General features: G+C 47.0%; 1 protein-coding gene across 4 annotated transcripts in view; it reads right to left on the bottom strand.

The window, feature by feature from the left end:
- Positions 1-17,450, bottom strand: part of SPDYC (speedy/RINGO cell cycle regulator family member C) — a 28,293-nt gene extending 10,843 nt beyond the window's left edge. The window contains exons 1-4 of one of the 4 annotated variants that reach the window (XM_073554512.1): positions 17,338-17,450; positions 14,745-14,988; positions 13,885-13,943; positions 11,858-11,943 (exon numbers count right to left, since the gene is read on the bottom strand). In XM_073554512.1, coding sequence (XP_073410613.1) covers positions 11,858-11,943; positions 13,885-13,943; positions 14,745-14,952 — 353 coding nt within the window. In that variant the 5' untranslated portion in view covers positions 14,953-14,988; positions 17,338-17,450. Of the gene's footprint in view, positions 1-11,857; positions 11,944-13,884; positions 13,944-14,744; positions 14,989-16,848; positions 17,006-17,154 lie in introns of those variants that run through there. The other 3 variants (XM_073554510.1, XM_073554509.1, XM_073554511.1) reach the window with 3 other exon arrangements.
- Positions 17,451-18,989: the final 1,539 nt, after the last annotated feature.

Here is an 18,989-nt window from a genome sequence, read left to right as displayed (position 1 = left end):
GATTGGAAATCTGTGTCTGTGGTGAGTTGGGGTTGTCGGTGTGCCCTTAGTGAGGCTCTGGTTTTTCCACCTCTCAGTCGCATGATGTTCCTGACTATTTGGCAGACTTTTGTGATGTATTTAGTGAGAATGAGTCTGCATCTTTGCCTCCTCATAGGAGTTATGACTGTGCAATTGAACTGAGCCCGGGGTGCAAATTTCCCAAGGGTCGGCTCTTCAATTTTTCTGTACCCGAGCACGAGGCTATGCGATCCTATATTAAGGAGGTGTTGGAGAAGGGTCATATTAGACCATCCTCTTCACCCTTAGGTGCTGGGGGTTTTTTTCGTGGCCAAAAAGGATGGTTCATTAAGGCCTTGTATTGATTATCGTGCCCTCAACAAAATTACTATTAAATATCAGTATCCGTTACCCCCGATTTTGGATCTATTCTCCAGAGTTAAAGGTGCTTGCTGGTTTACCAAGCTTGACCTCAGGGGGCGTATAATCTTATCCGCATTAAGCATGGGGATGAATGGAAGACGGCGTTTAATACTCCGGAGGGACATTTTGAGTACCTGGTGATGCCTTTTGGGCTCACTAATGCCCCTTCTGTCTTCCAGTGCTTCATGAACGACATTTTCTGAGACTTTGTGGATAAATTTTTGATTATCTATCTGGATGATATTTTGATCTTCTCCAAGGATTGGGATTCTCATGTGGAACATGTTCGGACTGTGTTCCAGATCTTGAGGGAGAATTCCCTGTATGTCAAAGGATCGAAATGCCTTTTTGGGGTACAGAGGATTTCTTCTTTGGGATTTATTTTGTCTCCGTCAACTATTGAAATGGACCCGGCCAAGGTATAGGCCATTTATGATTGGGTTCAGCCCACTTCTTTAAAGGCCCTCCAGAAGTTTTTGGGTTTTGCTAATTTTTATAGCAAAATTTTCTAGTATTGCCAAGCCATTGACTGATCTGACTAAGAAGTGTGCTTATGTGTTGAATTGGTCTCTGGAGGTTGTTTCTTCCTTTCAGGAGCTGAAGCGAAGATTCACTTCTGCCCCGGTTTTGCGGCAACCTGATGTCTCACTCCCGTTCCAGGTAGAGGTGGACGCTTCTGAGATTGGTGCAGGAGCTGTTTTGTCCCAAAAGGATCCTGTAACATCTAAAATGAATCCCTGTGCTTTCTTTTCCCGAAAGTTCTCTCCATCTGAACGCAACTATGATGTGGGGAATCGGGAACTGTTAGCCATGAAATGGGCATTTGAGTAGTGGAGACACTGGTTGGAGGGAGCTAAACATCAAGTCGTGGTCCTCACTGACCACAAGAATTTGATTTACCTGGAGTCGGCCAAACGCTTGAACCCTAGACAGGCAAGGTGGGCCTTTTTTTTTTTTTTTTTTTTTTTACACGTTTTGATTTTGTGGTCTTTTCTTCCTGGCACTAAGGTCAAGGCTGACGCTCTCTCGTAGCTTCTTTGCTGATTCTCCTGTGGTGACCAAGCCTGCTACCATCTTAGGCGAAGGGGTAGTTCTTTCTGCCATCTCCCCCGATTTGAGATGTGCTCTGGAAGAGTTCCAGGAGGACAAACCTGAGCGTTGTCCCAGGGGAAAGTTGTATGTTCCTGACCAGTGGACGAAGAGGGTGATATCTGAAGTTCATTGCTCTGCATTGGCTGGTCATCCAGGTATTTTTGGTACTAGAGATCTGGCGAGTCGGTCTTTTTGGTGGCCCGCCTTGTCTCGGGAGGTCAGGAATTTTGTGCAGTCCTGTGGGACTTGCTCCCGGTCTAAACCTTGTTCTCGCTCTAGTGGGTTGTTGATGCCTTTGCCGGTCCCCAGGAGGCCATGGACCCATATTTCAATGGATTTCATCTCCGATATGCCTGTCTCTCAGAGAATGACTGTTATTTGGGTGATTTGTGATAGGTTCATCTTGTACCACTCCCTAAGTTGCCATCTTCCTCTGAGTTGGTGCCCCTGTCTTTGCAACAGGTGGTTCGCTTGCACAGGATTCCTGAGAACATTGTATCTGACAGAGGAGTTCAGTTTGTGTCTAGATTTTGGAGGACTTTCTGTTCCAAGCAGGGAATTCAGTTGTCCTTCTCCTCTGCGTTCCACCCTCAGACCAATGGGCAGACGGAGAGAACAAACCAGACCTTGGAGTCGTATTTGAGATGTTTTATTTCCGCTGATCAGGATGACTGGGTTTCATTTTTGCCCTTGGCCGAATTTGCTTTAAATAGAGCTAGTTCTGCCACTTTGATGTCACTTTTTTTTGTAACTTTGGGTTTCATCCTCATTTTCTTCAGGGCAGGTGGAGTCTTCTGCCTGCCCAGGTGTTGACACTGTGGTGGAGAGAATGCATCAGATCTGGTACCAAGTGGTGGATAAGTTCTCTCTCTCAGAAAAAGGCCCAGTGGTTTTCCAACCAACATAGGACTATTGGTCCCCAGTTTAAGGTTGGTGATATGGTTTGGTTATCATCAAAAAATATCACTATGAAGGTGGCTTCTCCTAAGTTTAAGCCTAGATTTATTGAACCTTACAAGATTGGAGATTATTAATCCGGTCCCTTTTCGTTTGGCTCTTCCTGTCACATTTAAAATCCATAATGTGTTTCATAAGTCCTTGTTGAAGAGGTTTGTTGAACCAGTAGTTCCTAGGGTGGCACCTCCGGACCCTGTATTGGTTGACGGCAACATGGAATATGAGGTAGAGAAGATACTGGATTCCCGTCTGGCTAGACGGAGACTCCAGTATTTGGTTAAGTGGAAGGGTTACGGTCAGGAGGATAATTCCTGGGTCTCTGCCTCTGATATTCATGCCAAAAGATTGGTGCGTGCCTTTCATCGGGATCACCCTGGTGGCGTGGATGAGGGTTCGGTGACCCCTCCTCAAGGGGGAGGTACTGTTGTGAGTTCATTTTCCCCTTCACCATTGAGGTCTGATGAACTCCCTCTTCTGGTGAAGGAAGGTAGTGAGGCTGATTACAAAGCACCTGAGCAGAATGACAACTGGGTGACTGGGATTGCTGACTGGATATAAGGCAGCCGACGCCCTTCTGCCTTGCGGGTGATCACTCTGAGGGATTCTTGGTGACTGGTCTGATTCCTGCTCCTCAAAAAAAAAAAAAATCCAAGCCTGACATCACACTCCCAGGAGGAAGGCAATGCCAGTGTGGCAACCATACTTCTGGGGACGCCACACTACATCACCATCTATTTTCTTCAACATCTTTCATCTGCCCTGGGACTCAGCTCTGACTGGAGAGCTATTCCACCTCTGCTGCATCCCACCATCTGTCCCAGAGGATCTGCACTGCTGCTCTGGTTGTCTGACTAGATACCACAGAATACTCTTTACAAAAACTCTTAATCATCCCCTGTAAATACACCTTTTATTGGATGCCCAGGGCCACCGGTGCTGTGACACTGCCCCTTTAAGAAGCAGCCCAGTACAGAGTTCCCCACTGCATTGGCAGGTGCTCCACAACCACCTCCACCATTAGATTTGTGAAGACTTTGGGGGCTGATGCCAGGCCAAAAGGGGAGGCAGCGAAACTGATAGTGGTAGATCATGCCATCTTTTTCTACAACAAATCTGAGGTATTTTTAGTTGCCCAAGTAGATTGACACTTGGTAATATGCACTTTACCACCCCTTTCTCTAAGAGGGTAATCGTGGATCTTATCTATTCCATCTTAAACCTCTTGTATCTTAACCATACATCCAGAGGTCTGATCTCAATTCTGGATTCCCCAGATTTTTTTTTTTTTTTTTTAATCAAGAAGAGACTTGAGTAAGGTCATCTCTCTTCTTCTCGAGCAGGTACTGGAACAATTGCTGCCATCTCCAAGGTCCAGAATATCTGACCACACAGGGGAGGCTGAAAAAAAAAAAAAAAAAAAAAAAAAAAAAAAAACACGACAGGAGCTAGTTATGAGAACTCTCTCCAGAGGTAGAGAGTCGAATTCTATTCTACCCCCGAGAAATGATCTGCAGGACCCAAGGACTCCTGGAAATCTCCAGCCAGCCTTCCAGGAACCCAACTAGTCACCCCCTACCCTGGTGGTGTTGTTTCCTTCGGGAACTCGATCCTGAGCCAGAGAAGATAGAACCTATTTCTACTCCTGCTCTCTCCCACTTTGGGATAGCTCCATCTACCCGATCTCCCTTTCCCTCTGTAGTCTGTCTTGATTAAAATGGGGCCTACGAAAGGGCTGATATTTTTTGCGCTTTTCCATGGGAAACCCCTTTTCATCTGAGGCTCTCAAATATCATCGAGGACAGCCCCAACCCCCCCCCCCCCCCGAAAGGAATCAAGCAAAGCTTGTTCTTTTGATTGCATATCCCCCGACCAGCTTTTTAGCCAGATGGCTCTTCTGGCTGTATTGGACAGGGACTGACTTCTGGCAGCAAATCTGACAGACTCTGCAGAGGAGTCTTCCAGGAAGCTAGTTGCCAGTTTTAGTAAGGGAAGGGATTTTTTAAGTTAGACTCGGAGTTTTGGCTGTAAGATGCTCCACTAGATAGTCTACCCACAAATGCATAGAATGCGCTACTGACGTTGCTGCTATATTGGCACGTATGACTGCCGCCAAACACTCCCAGGTCCTCTTTAAGAGCCCATCTGCTTTCCGGCCATAGGCTCCTTTAAGTTAGAGGAGTCCTCAAAGGGGATAGCTGTATTTTTGGAAACCCTCACTACTGGGATGTCTATTTTGGGGGAGGGGGGGGAAAGAGATCTCTTCCCAGATTTTGCCTACCATTTGGCCTGGAGGAGGTCAAAGTCTAAAGTCTCTGGGAATAGTCAGTCGCTTTTCTGCCTCTTCCCATTCCTCCAAGATCATAGCTCGTATGTGGGAGTTCACTGGGAAGATCATTGAGGTCTGAACATAGCCCCCCCAAACATCTCATCCTGTACTGAGAGTTGTTGGGGGCTCGTCAATCTGCATAGTCTTACTGCTCCGAGGAGCTTGTCAGTGTCCCTGGATGAAGAGAGTCATCTTTCCCCTTTCTGGAGGATCTCTGTTTCAGACAGTATCTCTTCAGACGAGGTGTCCGATTCCCTTGGTCTCTTTCTGGATCCCTGGGGGTATACCAGGCCTGATACCGAAGCCTGCACCTCCTCTCTTATAATAGAGGTCATGTCAGGCTAGTTTCACACTAGCGTTTGAGCTCAGCGACGGCCTGCGCACAGCCGCCGCTAAGCCCCACCCCCTGCCGCGCCTCTGCCGGATGCTCCGCCTACCGGCGCATGACGCTGCATGCGCCCCCTATCTTTATCCCTGGGGGTGCAGGCCGTGCGCAGTATGCGTTTGGCGGCACATGCGTCCTTTTGACGGTGCGCCGACCTGCGCCAAACGCAACCTGCTGCAGTTTGGTTGCGCCGGCGCACCGTCAAAAAGGCGCATGCGCTGCAAAACGCATACTGCGCACGGCCTGCGCCCCCAGTGATAAAGATAGGGGACGCAGGGCGCATGCAGTGTCATGCGCCGTTAGGCGGAGCTACTGGCGGAGGCGCTGCAGGGGGCGGGGCTTAGCGGCGGCCGTCGCTGCGCTCAAAAACGCTAGTGTGAAACTAGCCTTAGACATGTGTAGCCTGCTCCTCTCCCACAGTCCGCCTGGTGCATGCGTCAGAGGGGTTTCTGGCAAGTGTCCTTTTAACCTTTTTGTGCAAATAGGGCACTTATCTTTCCCTGACCTCTTGGAATCCTTTTCTGAGGTGGAGGTTCCCCCCTGGAATACATAGCCATATGTGTCCTGTAGGACTGACCTCTTTTGGGGGGGGGGGGGGGGGGGGGGGGATCTCAAGTGACCCTTCCTGGGTACTTACATGTCCCTGGCTCTCAGGCCCCATCTGTCTTAGCTGCTTCCTCCACACTGCTGCGTAGGGAGGACTGCCCTGGGTCTGCTCCACAGTTCCTATCCGCAGTGGGACAGGAAACAAAAAAAAAACAAAACACCACACTGAAGGGTGGTAGGGGAGGGTCCTTTAAACTACTGTGATTTCCTGTCCCACTGTGGATATAAGGAGGATGTCCTCCAGGGTGTTGTCAGGTGGTGACCTGGAAACCCCATTTTTCTGTTAGCTAGGCTCCATTCTCCAGGATTTACAGGTTTCCTGCTGAGGAAATTTGCTTGCATGTTGGTTGTTCCTTTTATATGGAATGCAGACAGGGGTAACACTTGTCCCGCCCAAGCAAAGATCCTGGCTGAAATCACCCTCAGGCTTTTGTGTCTCATACTCCCTTGGTTTTGAAGATGTGCCACTGTGGTCATGGACTGAAAAAGACTTATACAAGTCCCTTTTACCAAGTCTACCGCTGCCTTTAGCTCCCTGAAGTTGGAAGAATGAAGTTTGACATCCTGGGACCATATTCCCTGGGATGTAGCATGGGAGACCATGGTCCCCCATCCTTTCCCACTGGCATTTATTGAATGGAATTTTGATCCCAAGCCACTCCCCTGGTCAAATTCTTGGGATTGAGCCACCAGCTGAGGGAAGCTTTTACCCATCCTGGCAGGCGAATAGTCTTGTTCAGTGACCCCATCCCAGCAAGATAGAATATGGGACTGCAAGCATCTTGTATGGGACTGGGCCAAAGCTACTCAATGGAATGCAGGAGGTCATGGATCCTAGTGCTGACCTGAGATACCATCCTTTAATCCCCTAAGATAGTTACCTTGGACTATCGGTATCTGCTTCTCTTTTGCAGGATGAGACATCTGGTCTTGCAAGTCCAACATTATTCCAAGGATGTAGTAACAAACAAAGTACTCAAAATTCTAAAGATCTGGTGGATTGACAGAATCCAGATCAAATAAGAATCCTAGGACTACAAGTTCCACTAAACGCATACCATTTGTTAATACATTCCATCCCTACTCCAGAAAAATACAGGCCACTATTAATAAACATTGGAACATACTTACCAACAGCTACCCCAAGATACCAGAATTCCAACAACCCTTCCTTTGTTACCGCAGACCAAGAAATTTGAGATAGGGTGGTCAAGGGAGATGCAGGTTCAAACAAAAGTTCCAAGACAAACATTTCTCTGTACGCAGAAACAGGGCACTTTTCCATGCTTATCATGTTTACAGTGCAATAACATACAGAGAGGCAATCAAATTTTTCATCCACTGACTGGACAAGCCATTCCAGTCAAAGGATTTTATACATGCGAGTCCACACATGTAATTTACTTGATAAAATGTCCATGTGGCCCAGCTTATGTTGGTGAAACGACTCAAACAATAAGGGATAGAATATCCCAACATAAATCTAACATAAGATGTAAAATAACTCAATACCATTTTCTGGAGAAAGGACACAGTATTTCCCAATGCAAGTTTCAAGTTCTGGAACAGAGCGGACCCAACAGGAGGAGGTCAGGACAGGTCTAAGGCCGGTTTCACATTAGCGCATTTTCAGCGCGCGCACGGCCGGGGGTAGCTCCGCCCCCGATCCGGCTCTCTGCCCGGCGTGCCCGCCCCTTCCTTGTAGCACCGCCTCCTAGCGGACAGCGGCTCCTGCGATCGGCGCACCCTATCTTTAGCATAGGGTGCGCCGATCGTGCGCAGGCCGTGCGCTAGTTGCGCTTTGACCTGCGCACTTTTGACGGTGCGCCGTGCGCGCCAAAATCAAACTTTTCGGATTTTGGCGCGCACGGCGCACCATCAAAAGTGCGCAGCGCAGGTCAAAGCGCAACTAGCGCACGGCCTGCGCACGATCGGCGCACCCTATGCTAAAGATAGGGTGCGCCGATCGCAGGCGCCGCTGTCCGCTAGGAGGCGGCGCTACAAGGAAGGGGCGGGCACGCCGGGCAGAGAGCCGGATCGGGGGCAGAGCTACCCCCGGCCGTGCGCGCGCTGAAAATGCGCTAATGTGAAACCGGCCTAAGACCCTCAAAAGAAGGGAGGCCTATTGGATTTTTACTTTGCAGTCCTTGGAACCAAAAGGACTAAATAGAGACTACGACATTCAAAGTTTCTTATGAGACACTGGGTACCTTCATAACATGCATTTTCCTCCTGTTTTAGAGCCATTTATCTGTTTATGTATATTTAGTACTAACCACATTCTCCTTTTTGTCTCTAAATAGAATTGCTAGACCTACTCTTCATTCTCCTACTGGGCACCTCTATCCACTTGGTATGGTATACACCTCTTATTATAGGATATGCATAATATATATACACACATACACACCTTTGTATGTTATGTATAGATTGCTAATTGATAATTGTGATAAAATGTCTGTGGTACTGCTACATAGAAATATGTATTATCGCTTGTCTTTAATGGTATTGCAACATGCATGTGTTACCATTGTGTAGAAAGCTGTAAGATATTGTCTTGTGTTTCTGTATTATGTTATTGCATAATATAGTGTGCCTGTTGTGCATGTATAGTTAGGGTAAGTTAGAGGGCACTTAAGTATATAATTTACATAGTTATGGGTAAGTAGTTCTGTTGCAGGCCACTTGAGGGGAGTCATACTAGTGGGCCTTATAGGTATAGCGGACAGGATGTTCATAGAGGGTTAATTGTAGGAGGGGCTGCCGGGTAGTAAGCTGGGACCTCGTAGGAAGTTAGGTCAGATGGGGCCAGGGTGCCCTAGTGTCCACATGGGCTATAGGCCAAGACAGCTTGGCAGCCACGCAATGTTCAAGCGCTGCAGCCCACGTTACCCACAGCCACTGTGTCACAGCAGTGGGCCAGTACAGAAACAGGAATGTGGCACCCCCAGGAGTATGGTCACCACACTGGCATTGCCTTCCTCTGTAGGGAAGGTGACCTGACGGACGGACGGACTAGTCAGAGTGAAGAATGATAGGTTTGCACAGTGTAGGTAGGAGTCAGTGATTACAGTGGGGAAACAACTAGGAAAGTGTAGTGGATGTGCAGTACCTTGGGATGACCATTAGATGGCAGGGTGGAGTGTGAGCAAAGGACTTTACAGCAGCTTAGGGCTTTAGAAACCGTTGGTCATGGGGGGGCGTGGTGACAGAGTGACAGTTTCAAGGAACCGGGGGAGTTATAAATACTGAGGGAGGGTTCCAGAAAGTTCCAGTCCCCAGGGGGAGCTCAAGTGACAGGAGGACTACGACAGTCTGTGTACTCTGAGGAGAATCCAGACCAGGGGGACTGAGGAGAGAGGACGTCAGGGGGGTGGTCCTGACAGGAAAGGACCGCAGTTGAGACGAGGTACTGGGTGTAAGACACTGTATGTGACACGACGACTGAGCAGTAGAAGCGCTGTTGGTTAATGGGCCTAAGGCGGCCACAGTGACGGAACTGTCAGGAGCGTCGACAGTAAAGGAGGGGACGGTGTGTGCAGACACGTCTCCAGTGTACGGTGTGAGAAGCGGCTCTGGAAACGGAGGGCCGCGAGGTGTGCCGTCAGTCGGACGGCAAGTGAAGAAATAAACTTGGACCTGTTGCACCCAGAATCTGCCTCCATCGTGTCTCTGTTGTCATCTCTGCGCGGTATAAAAGTAGGACCACCCCCCCCAGCTCGGCACCCCACCACCGACACTACACCTCCATGGAGGGTGATGTCAGGCTTGGAAGCGATGAAGGGTCTGACAGTTAATCATGTCATGTAACAGTTCCCACTCCAGGCCAGCAGAGGGAGCTCTGAACGAGAATTGGGGGAGGAGTGCTCTGAGGGCCAGGAAGGGAAATTAGTTAGTGTGAGGAGGGCAAAGGAGTGTAGACATGTAGAGAGAAGCTGGAGGTTGAGCTGAGGATAGAGAGCCCCCCCCCCAGTGATAGCGCATGATCTGGAGCCTGGTCTCCACAGTTGTATGGATACTGAAGGTCCTGCAACAGAAACCAGAGGAATAGGAAGCTGTAAATGCTCTATTCCCACCTAAGACTCGGAGGCACAACAGCGAAGGGTGAGCCAAGAGAGATAAGAGGGCTACAGCTGTCTGCCATATGAGGTAGATCCAAAAGGGAAGAAGGAGTGTCAGTGTAGCACTGTACTGCATGTACCTCAAGTAAGCACTAGAGAGGAGACTACACAACCCATCTGACAGATTCCTGAGTTGCTTCCAGGCTAATCGTCTCCTATGCCATCTGTAATTTGGACCCTGGACTGCACTTACAAGTAAAGGTAAAGAAACTACATTCTGCTGTGTCCTTGCCTTCTTTCTGCAACTTCAGCACTGCTACAACTCTGTGCCAGACACTGCACCCTCTTCCCCAACACTTATCTACACTGCCCTGGGACCAACAGCCCTGCCTGTGGAGGGCTACAACATCTTTGCTGCACTACACCATCTGTCCCAGAGGATCTGTTTGCAGCGTCGGCTTAACACCTTCATTGCCGAACACCACAGGTGGCTTCACGAATCACTCAAACCCCCTTTTACATGGGTGCCCAGGGCCACGGACCGGGTCACCACTGCTGTGACAATCCCCTCTGAAGGACCGGCCTAGTACCTAGTACCCCACAGACCTGGGAGGGCGTCCCAGAAAGATGTGGCAACTTCTTGCCTGGGACAATGCTTTTAGGGCAGGAGTTGGCTGGAAACCTGAGGTGAAGGAAGTTGGAGCTTCCACGAGTTCAGTACAGACAGGCCGTGTTTAAAGTTAACTTTGTCTCCATTGATGGGGGTTGCCTGAAAGAGGGACTGTCTTTGCTTGGGAAGTGCCCAGAGAAAGCTGAATCTGGAGATGCAGATATGCAAGAGAAGAGTACAGTTTTCTGTAGGGGGGGGGGGGGGGGGACTGGACCTTGATATTGCGGTTATTCAGGTAACTACAGTCCTGTCCCTCCATTACAGGGCTATTTAACCCCTTTGAGTTTCCTGTCCTATCCTTCTATGGTGCTGTCATGGAGGGCAACTAGAGAAGTGGTGGACAGTCCCCGTCCCTGGGAAGTTATGGAGCACAGCTTTCAGGCTCCAGATAGTGACCAGGTAGACATCTACAGGGTTTGGAGTGATTATTCAGAAGCCCAATAGGAAACGTTCACACAAGTGCAATCTCAGACACTGGTCTTTGCTTTGGAACAGTTCAGAGTTTACCAGTTCCCATTCCACCTGTCAGAGTATACTGTAGGTGGGGTGCAATAGGCTTCACAAGCTAATCAGCCCCATGAATGTTTTGTGGAGCAAAGCCATGTGCATTTATTAAGTTCTTAATTACGCAGCCAAAAAAAATAAAAAATTTGCATATCAATTTGTGGGGTTTTTCACTTGTACAGGTTAGATAGTCCACCAGCAATGTAAGATGACAGAAGTGTCGCCCAAGTTCCCGTAAAAGACGTGTATTGTTGTAATGCATTTTATGTCTGACATGCTTAGTAATTTGTGCTAGTGATAGATTGTATTAGGGCTAGGGTTAATGGTTGGGACTACCCAAGAGGGTCAAAAGTGAAGGGACAGACTTTGTCAGGAAGGCATACAGAGCCCACCATGCAGTAGAGGCAGATCTATGGTGGTGAAAAAAAACACAAATTTTAAAAAAATAAAAATAGGTGGGAAGATGCAATTAAATGTTTGGCCATGCCTTGATGCCGAGTACCTGGAGTTAGATGGAACTGTCATTCTGTGCTGAAAGTCCCTTTAAGTCACATAAGGTCTAATGGTTCTTCCTATTACAATTTACTGCCCTGCTGGCGTTCCTAATAAACCCAGAGAGTTGGAACCATGACTAGTCAGAAAAATATGGCCTTCATATGGCTGTGTGAATGAAGATAAGTCTCCCACTTTCTTCTAGTGAGATCATACAGTTTTTAGGACAGACACTGATGTGGCCAAGTGACTAAAAGATGGTCATGGAGGTTTGTAGATAACTTATAAGGAGAATCTAGACAAAGACTAAAGACCTGTGGTGCACAATTAGGATTACTTACAGAGCAACAAAGAAGTCCATGGTGGAATATTCACTGGCGTAGAGGCCTGCACGTTTAAAATACACCAAAACCATTGCAAGAAGATACTGTGGATTAGAAGAGTAAAGCCGTCACATGGCAGATGACCCACAGTGATGTATAGACCATTAAGGCTACAGGCAGTTCTTACATCACTTATTAACTACAGAGGTTAGAAGTGAACCAACATTTCCTCACAATTGCAAGCACTATATTTATCTTGCGCACACGCACAGCTTCTTCCCCCCTTCTCACTGATCCTCTGAAGCCGGGTGTATGCATGCTGGCCTCAGAGGCACATGATTGGAAGCTTCTGCACTCGTGATCATGCACCTCTCTGAAGCCAGTGAACACTGATGAGAGGGGAAGAAGCTGCATGCACGCGCAAGGCAAGTATAGCCCTTTGCAATGACATCATGCTTGTAGTTTTGGTATCACACCCCTGTGGGCATGATAGACTAGCTAGTCTGGGGACTAGCCAGAACCCTCATTTACATATAAACGGACTTTAAGCGAGAGTCACACACACAGCAATCTCGCTAGCGAGATCGCTGCCGAGTCACAACTTTTGTGACGTAACAGCGATCTCACCAGCGAGATCGCTGTGTGTGACAGCGATCGGCCCCCCTGCTGGTATTGCTGCAAGAAACCTCTGGGCATTTTTCGTCACTGGTCTCCCACTGGCCAACATGCATCGCTGCGTGTGACAGGCAGGAGACCAGCGATTAGCTGGAAAAAAAAAAAAAAAAAAAGTTATTCTCACCTTCCGACGTCCCGCGCAGCCATCCCGCCTCTCTCCATGCTCCCGGTCCCAGTGATCCTTTGCACGAATGACCTCAAGACGTCATTCTTGCAAAGGATTACTGGGACCGGAGCGTGGAGAGAGGAAGGATGGCTGCGCGGGACGTCAGAAGGTGAGAACAATATTTTTTTATTTTAATTCTATATTTTTACAGGGATATGGCATCAGCGCTAACGAACACAGCGATGCCGGGCGCTCGGCATCGCTGTGCTGATCGCTGGTGAAGCTGTCTGTGTGACAGCTCACCAGCGATCACATAGTGACTTCCAGCGATCCTGACACATTGATATCGTTGTCGGGGTCGCTGGTAAGTTGCTATGTGTGACTCAAGCTTAAGAAACACTTTCTAAAGATCTCAATGCATGTAATACAACACAAGGATTTTATATATGCAGACACAACTGCTGGTGGTTCTTGGGATATGGGGGACCTGACCAGTTCTCTCTAAAGGGTAACTGGCAATTTTTTATTTCCTAAATCAGCAGTACAGGTGAAGATATAGTACAAAGTTGCTTATCAGAAAGATGCCACTTTCTCCTCCTAGACTGATCACAACAAAATCTGTCTCCAGATTAGACACTCATTACTGAAATAGAGGACAGTTGGTGCTTATAAGATTTTATGGAGGAGGTGCTCCGCTTCTAGATCCCCCCCCCCCCCATCTAAAATAGAACAACTTGTTAGCTGCAACTGCCACATCCTTGTACTTAAGAAGTCAGTGGAGAAGCTAGAGTAGGATTCATGATATAAAACTTAAGGTTGTTACTTTTTAAGCTCTGAACGGTGCTCATTTAGTAGCCCGCTAATGTAATTGTTCTGTCCAAATCCAGCTTGTATGGTGGTGCCACATGCTCCATCCTCAGGCAAGGACTTACAGATTAATTTTATGCCAGCATAGCTAGCTGAAAATGCGTTTTCTCGGCAGCTGTTTACACGTAATGATGGAGGACAAGCATTCGTATGAAGGCTTGTTTGTAGCCCATACAATGGTACTTTAGGCTAGGGCTATGTGCCATTGTGATTTTAGCTGTGTAATCGCATCTGTTGCACTAAAGCAACCACCATCATGAAGACAACCCAGATTTCCATTAATGGTTTAGAAACTATTGGGCTAATACAAGAACTGCACTAACACCCAATTAAATGCAAAGACACCTGCAGCTTTCAGTCCAGGCACTGCAAGTTATCAGACAGCAGCCATACCCACCTTGTCTGAGATTCTTAAACAGGCATCCATAGACAGGAACTGTTGTATCAGCTCATTTTCTGTAAAGAGTGAAGATAAAAAACAAACAAGTGTTCACTATAAGGATTAGCTGCCATCACCTGCCTCACCATTGTAGGAGTCCGTGTAGTAGGCTGCGTCTGAGCGTGCCTCCAGTAGTATACGCCCAGACACGATGCACACGGTGACGCCGTCACCACCATTATAGCCAAAAGCCCCACTGACACATACATCAGAGTCCTATTTTGCAGGCGTTCAGACCCAAGTCAAAGCGCAGTATGTAAACACCCTTACGGAACCACAAAGATATGCTACTACTTGGGAGAGTGACATGCCAGTGCAAGGAGACTAAAAGGCCATGCAATGCTCCTCTGGGTAATTAAACAAATTGCTTCTTAGGAGCAACATTACAAGTCATGTGGCAAGACTTGTTCCAGGGTCTATATTGACTTTTAGGATTACCACTTCCAATAGATGGCGCTAGAGTACAAGTCCTCGTAATATCAGAAAAGAATTTGCAGGAAGAAAAGATTGTGACTTTAGAGAAGGCATGGTGGCTACTAGTGATGAGTGAGAGTGCACGCATGTGTCGTAAGCGAGTATTTTCAGCATGCTCGGAAAAATAAAAAATGATCAAGTCGCCACAGTAGCACATCTCAGCCACAACACATGCAGGGATTGTCTTTTTCTAAAGGTCAAGTTTACAGAAACTAAACGCCACGATTAGGAGACATTCCCATCTGCACCTGTGATCTAAACCGCATTAGACGCATCTTTTTACAAAGGTAAAATAGCCAGTGCATGGGCCCTTACTCCATACCACAGGACAGTGGGGTTCTTACCTAGGAGCCTGTAGAAAGCCTGGTGCTCTAGAGGTTGGAGATGGAGAGCGCTCATCACCTTGGATCTGGATACTGTGACCTCTCTCTCAGGGAATCGCGTCTTGCGCGCTCCAACAACCCTAGCGTGAGGATGCCCCCTCACAATGCCTTGCTTCACCACGCTGCCGGCAGTTGCTGCGGCCCGAGGGGCAATTTGCACATGTCTCATTGTGTGAGGGAAAGAGGGACAAGCTAAAGGGCTGATCTGAAAACAGAGGCAACAAGACGCACAAATCCATCCATTAATACCATACAGAACAAGAAACACCCCATGTTCCCACCAATTATAGGAATAAGGCCATGTTCACAGTGTTGAGGCAAATCCACAGTTTTTCAATACAAGAACAAACAAGTTGAAGAGCAAGACCAGCAACCTGATACCATCGAGATAATGGCGGAGAAGACCCTGGTGGACCCATCTAGGCTTTCACAAGAGCGATCTTCCTACAGATTGCTTCTATAGCACCATCATATTCCACAGAACATTACACAGTCATCACTGTCCCCATTGGGCCTAACAATGTAAATTCCCTATCAGTATGTCTTTGGAGTGTGGGAGGAAACCGGAGAACCCGGAGGAAATCCACGCAAACACAAGGAGAACATACAAACTCCTTACAGGCATTGTCCTTGGTGGGATTTTAACCCAGGACCCCAGCGCTGGCGACAGTGCTAACCACTGAGCCACTGTGATGCAAGTTGCCAGGGCTAAAGATAGATATAAAAGCCCAAAAACCCCACACTTTTGAAAATAGTTCTTAGCTTGTTCATACACCATTCCCCAATCTAACTTGTTTTTTTATTGAAGAGCTTCTAATTAAGTTTTCATACTTACCCGTCTTCTTCCATCACTGCGCCTCCCGCCAGCCTCTAGCAGTTTTTTTTGACTTGCCATATCACTAGTATTGAGCTGAAGGTCACTTTTCAATGCAAGTCTGAGAGCCTTGCTCTGACTCAGACCTAGGCTATGTTCACACGGTGTGTTTTTTTCAGTGCACGTTTTCAGCCCCATTTCACAGTACGAGCAAAGTGAGATATTTTAGAAATCTCATGCACATAACTTGTTTTATTTGTCCAATACCTTGTTTTTGAAGAATGCAGCATATCACCTTCAGTGTTTTTCACCCATTTAACCCCTTCACGACACGCGCCATACTAGCACGACATATGTCGTGTGCCCCGCTTTGATGTGAGCTCCAGCACTGAGCCCACATCTTTCCAGCTGACATGTGCCCGGAGCAGTCGGGGGTGGAATCGCGATCCACCTGCGGCTATTAATACGTTAAAAATACTGCTGTCAAATGCTGACAGTGGCATTTGACATGCTTTCGGCGATCAGGTCACAAACCTGCCACCGGTGACCCCCTGCCATGTAATCGCGGGTCACCCATGGGTTGGCATGACAACCAGAGGGCTTAGAGACATCTATGGTTGTCACTGCCGGCTTGCTGGGAGCACCACCCGGTGGTCGTCGCTCATAGAAAGTGAGGTATTCTACTGCATACTGGTGATCTGATCATCGCCTGTATGTAGCAGAGGTGATTGGGTTGTGGCAGCTTCTAGTCTCCCATGGAAACTATTGAAGCATGCCAATAGTATAAAAAGGTTTTAAAAAAACAAATTTAAATCACCCATTCAAAATAGGAAAAAAAAAAAAAAAAAAAAAAGTTGTGGAGTCACTTTTTTTGCAGTTTCACCGCATTTTTTTTTTTTGCTTTTCAAGTACCCTACATGGTAAAACCAATGAGGTCGTTCAAAAGTATAACTCGTCCCACAAAAAAATAAGCCCTCACATGGCTGTATTGAAGGAAAAGTAAAAGTTATGGCTCTGAAAAGGGAGCAAAAAAAAAAAAAAAAAAAAAAAAAAAAAGGCTGTCATGAAGGGGTTAAAGCAATGGGTGGAGCAAAAATGCTGAAAAAACCCCACAGGTATTAGCTTTTGATAAAACCTGAAGTAGAAACAGTTTTTTTTTTTTTGCACCAAGTTTTATCAGCATGCACAGAGGACAAGTGTACCCTGATGGGAAGGGAAGAAACCCCCCCCCCCATGTAGCCTTTTGATCACCTGGTTCTAGATGGTTATATTAGGTGAATGGCTGCAGGAACACTAATTTGTAGCAAAGAAGCTAGTCAATGCTTGGGGGAAAAAAAAAAACCATATGCTATACAGACAGTGATGTCTACAGCAGCACAGACCCCAGCAGTGAGCATGCGCTGCACATGCCCTCATCCGACAACTCAGCAGTCGGCATTCCTGAGCACTGGCTGGTTATATATACTGCTCCACAGAGGGCGGGACCTACTCAGAGCACGCCCATAACCAGCCACCCAGGAGGAGGAGCCAGCTACACACATAGACCCTGTATCTCACCAGCTGCTTGGGGAGAGTAGACCTCATGGAGAGCCGCCTGTACATGAGCTGGGGGCTCAGCTGTCACCGTGAGCTAAAAAAAAAAAATCCCCACTTCGCCGGTAAAATGGAAGTAGTAGCGGGTTGCACACCCACTGACCTGAGCAAAGGACGCAACCAGCAAAGGGAGGCTTTGTGACCCACCCGGCCTCCTGTAGCAGGCTTATCAGGAGTGAGGATCCCGCCTCCGCCACCTGCGGCTCCTTTTATACTCCGCCCTGTAGCAGCCAATCAGCTGGCCGGCAGCTGGAGCGTGGGGGCGTGGCGATGAGCGCGCAGGTCGCGGCATTGGCTGCAGCTGTGTAGAGCGGAAGGCTCGGCTTCTCTTCTGCTCTGCTGTAGCCCCTTTGTGCTGGCATTTGGCAGTGTGTACACCTATCAGTGTGAATATATCCTCAGCAAAGGTTTTTACTGCGTTTTTTCCAGAGTTGTTGTGGGGGGGGGGGAACTTAATAAATGTGTATTTCAAATATCTATCTCTCTATATATCCAGGGCTTCAGTACAACACATCTCTAATATTAGGACTTTATAGTTGAGCATGAAACAATTTTCTTGGTTTCCTAAATCAAATCCTTAGAAAAATACTACATGATTTTTTTTTTTTTTTTAAGGATATGTTCACAGTCACACTGTTTTTTTTTTTTTTTTTGCTTCTTCTTAATGCTAATTTTCAGCTGCTTTTTCCATTACCAGCAAAGCCTATGAGATTTCAGAAGTCTCATGCACACACATCGGTTTTTTTGCGCGATCAGGATTTTGTGCTGCTTTTTTTGGACAAGGAGCACGTCACTTCTTTGGGTAAGTTCACACCGGGCGTTTTGCTGCTTTTTTTTTTTTTCTGCAGCAAAACCTGATTTCTTGGCAGGAAAGAAGCTGCGGCAAAAACGCAGGTTTAGGTGCGTCTTCGGTGCGGTTTTGATGCTTTTTTTTTTTGTTTCTTTGTCCGTGCTAATGTCCATGACTCTTCTGCAAAAAAAAACGCTGCAAATAATGACACCTGCGGTTTTTGGTGCGTTTTTTCCAACACCCATTGAAGCCAACGGGTGAAAAAAGTTGCAAAAACACTGAAAGGGGTGACATGCCCCACGTCCAAAAAACGCAGCAAAGCACAAAAAACCAATGTGTGTGCATTAGATTTCTGAAACCTCATAGGCTTTTTTTTTTTTTTTGGGGGGGGGAGTTTTTAGGCTCAAAATCCTGCATTAACAACTAAAACTTTGGGAATTTCAATTTCTCTTGCGGTTACGCTGGATTTTATGTGCAGATGTTTCCCCTAGACCGGCATTAGATGCGTAAAATCCACAGGTACAAAATGCACGCGTGTTTCTGAAAACACACCAAAAAAAATCCATGTAATGTGCAAACGTTTGTATCAGAGTTTCGTCAAAGCGAAATACTCGGAAGTATCAAAAACCAAGCAGCTTTATTTAAAACATGCCATAAGAACAAAAGACAAAGAGCACAGCGTCAAAAACCTATGTAAAATTAAAAAAAAAAACCCACGATGATAAAAGCAAAAGTGAGACTACGTTCCCACGATGAGTTTGTAGTGATTTTTTTTTTTAATGTTAAGCATTTATGAAAAAAAGTGCAAGTAACCTATTTTAATTAATGGTTGCAGAAAATTTGCAACATCGAAGAGGTACCAAAAACTTATGGTGGGAAGGAAGAGCAACCTAATTTATCTGATTGGTGCAGAAAATCTGCAATGCTAAGGCTGTGTGCCCACGTTGCGTTTGTTAAGCGTTTCCGCAGCACTTTTAGACGCGCGTTTCTGCTGCGGAAACGCTTAGAA

The sequence above is a fragment of the Dendrobates tinctorius genome, unplaced genomic scaffold (genome assembly GCF_039654945.1).
Source record: "Dendrobates tinctorius isolate UK_male_01 unplaced genomic scaffold, ASM3965494v1 ptg000211l, whole genome shotgun sequence".
Classification (NCBI taxonomy): Eukaryota; Metazoa; Chordata; class Amphibia; order Anura; family Dendrobatidae; genus Dendrobates; species Dendrobates tinctorius.
The sequence above is the reverse complement of the archived record's forward strand: the minus strand, read 5'-3'. Positions and strand labels throughout refer to the sequence as shown.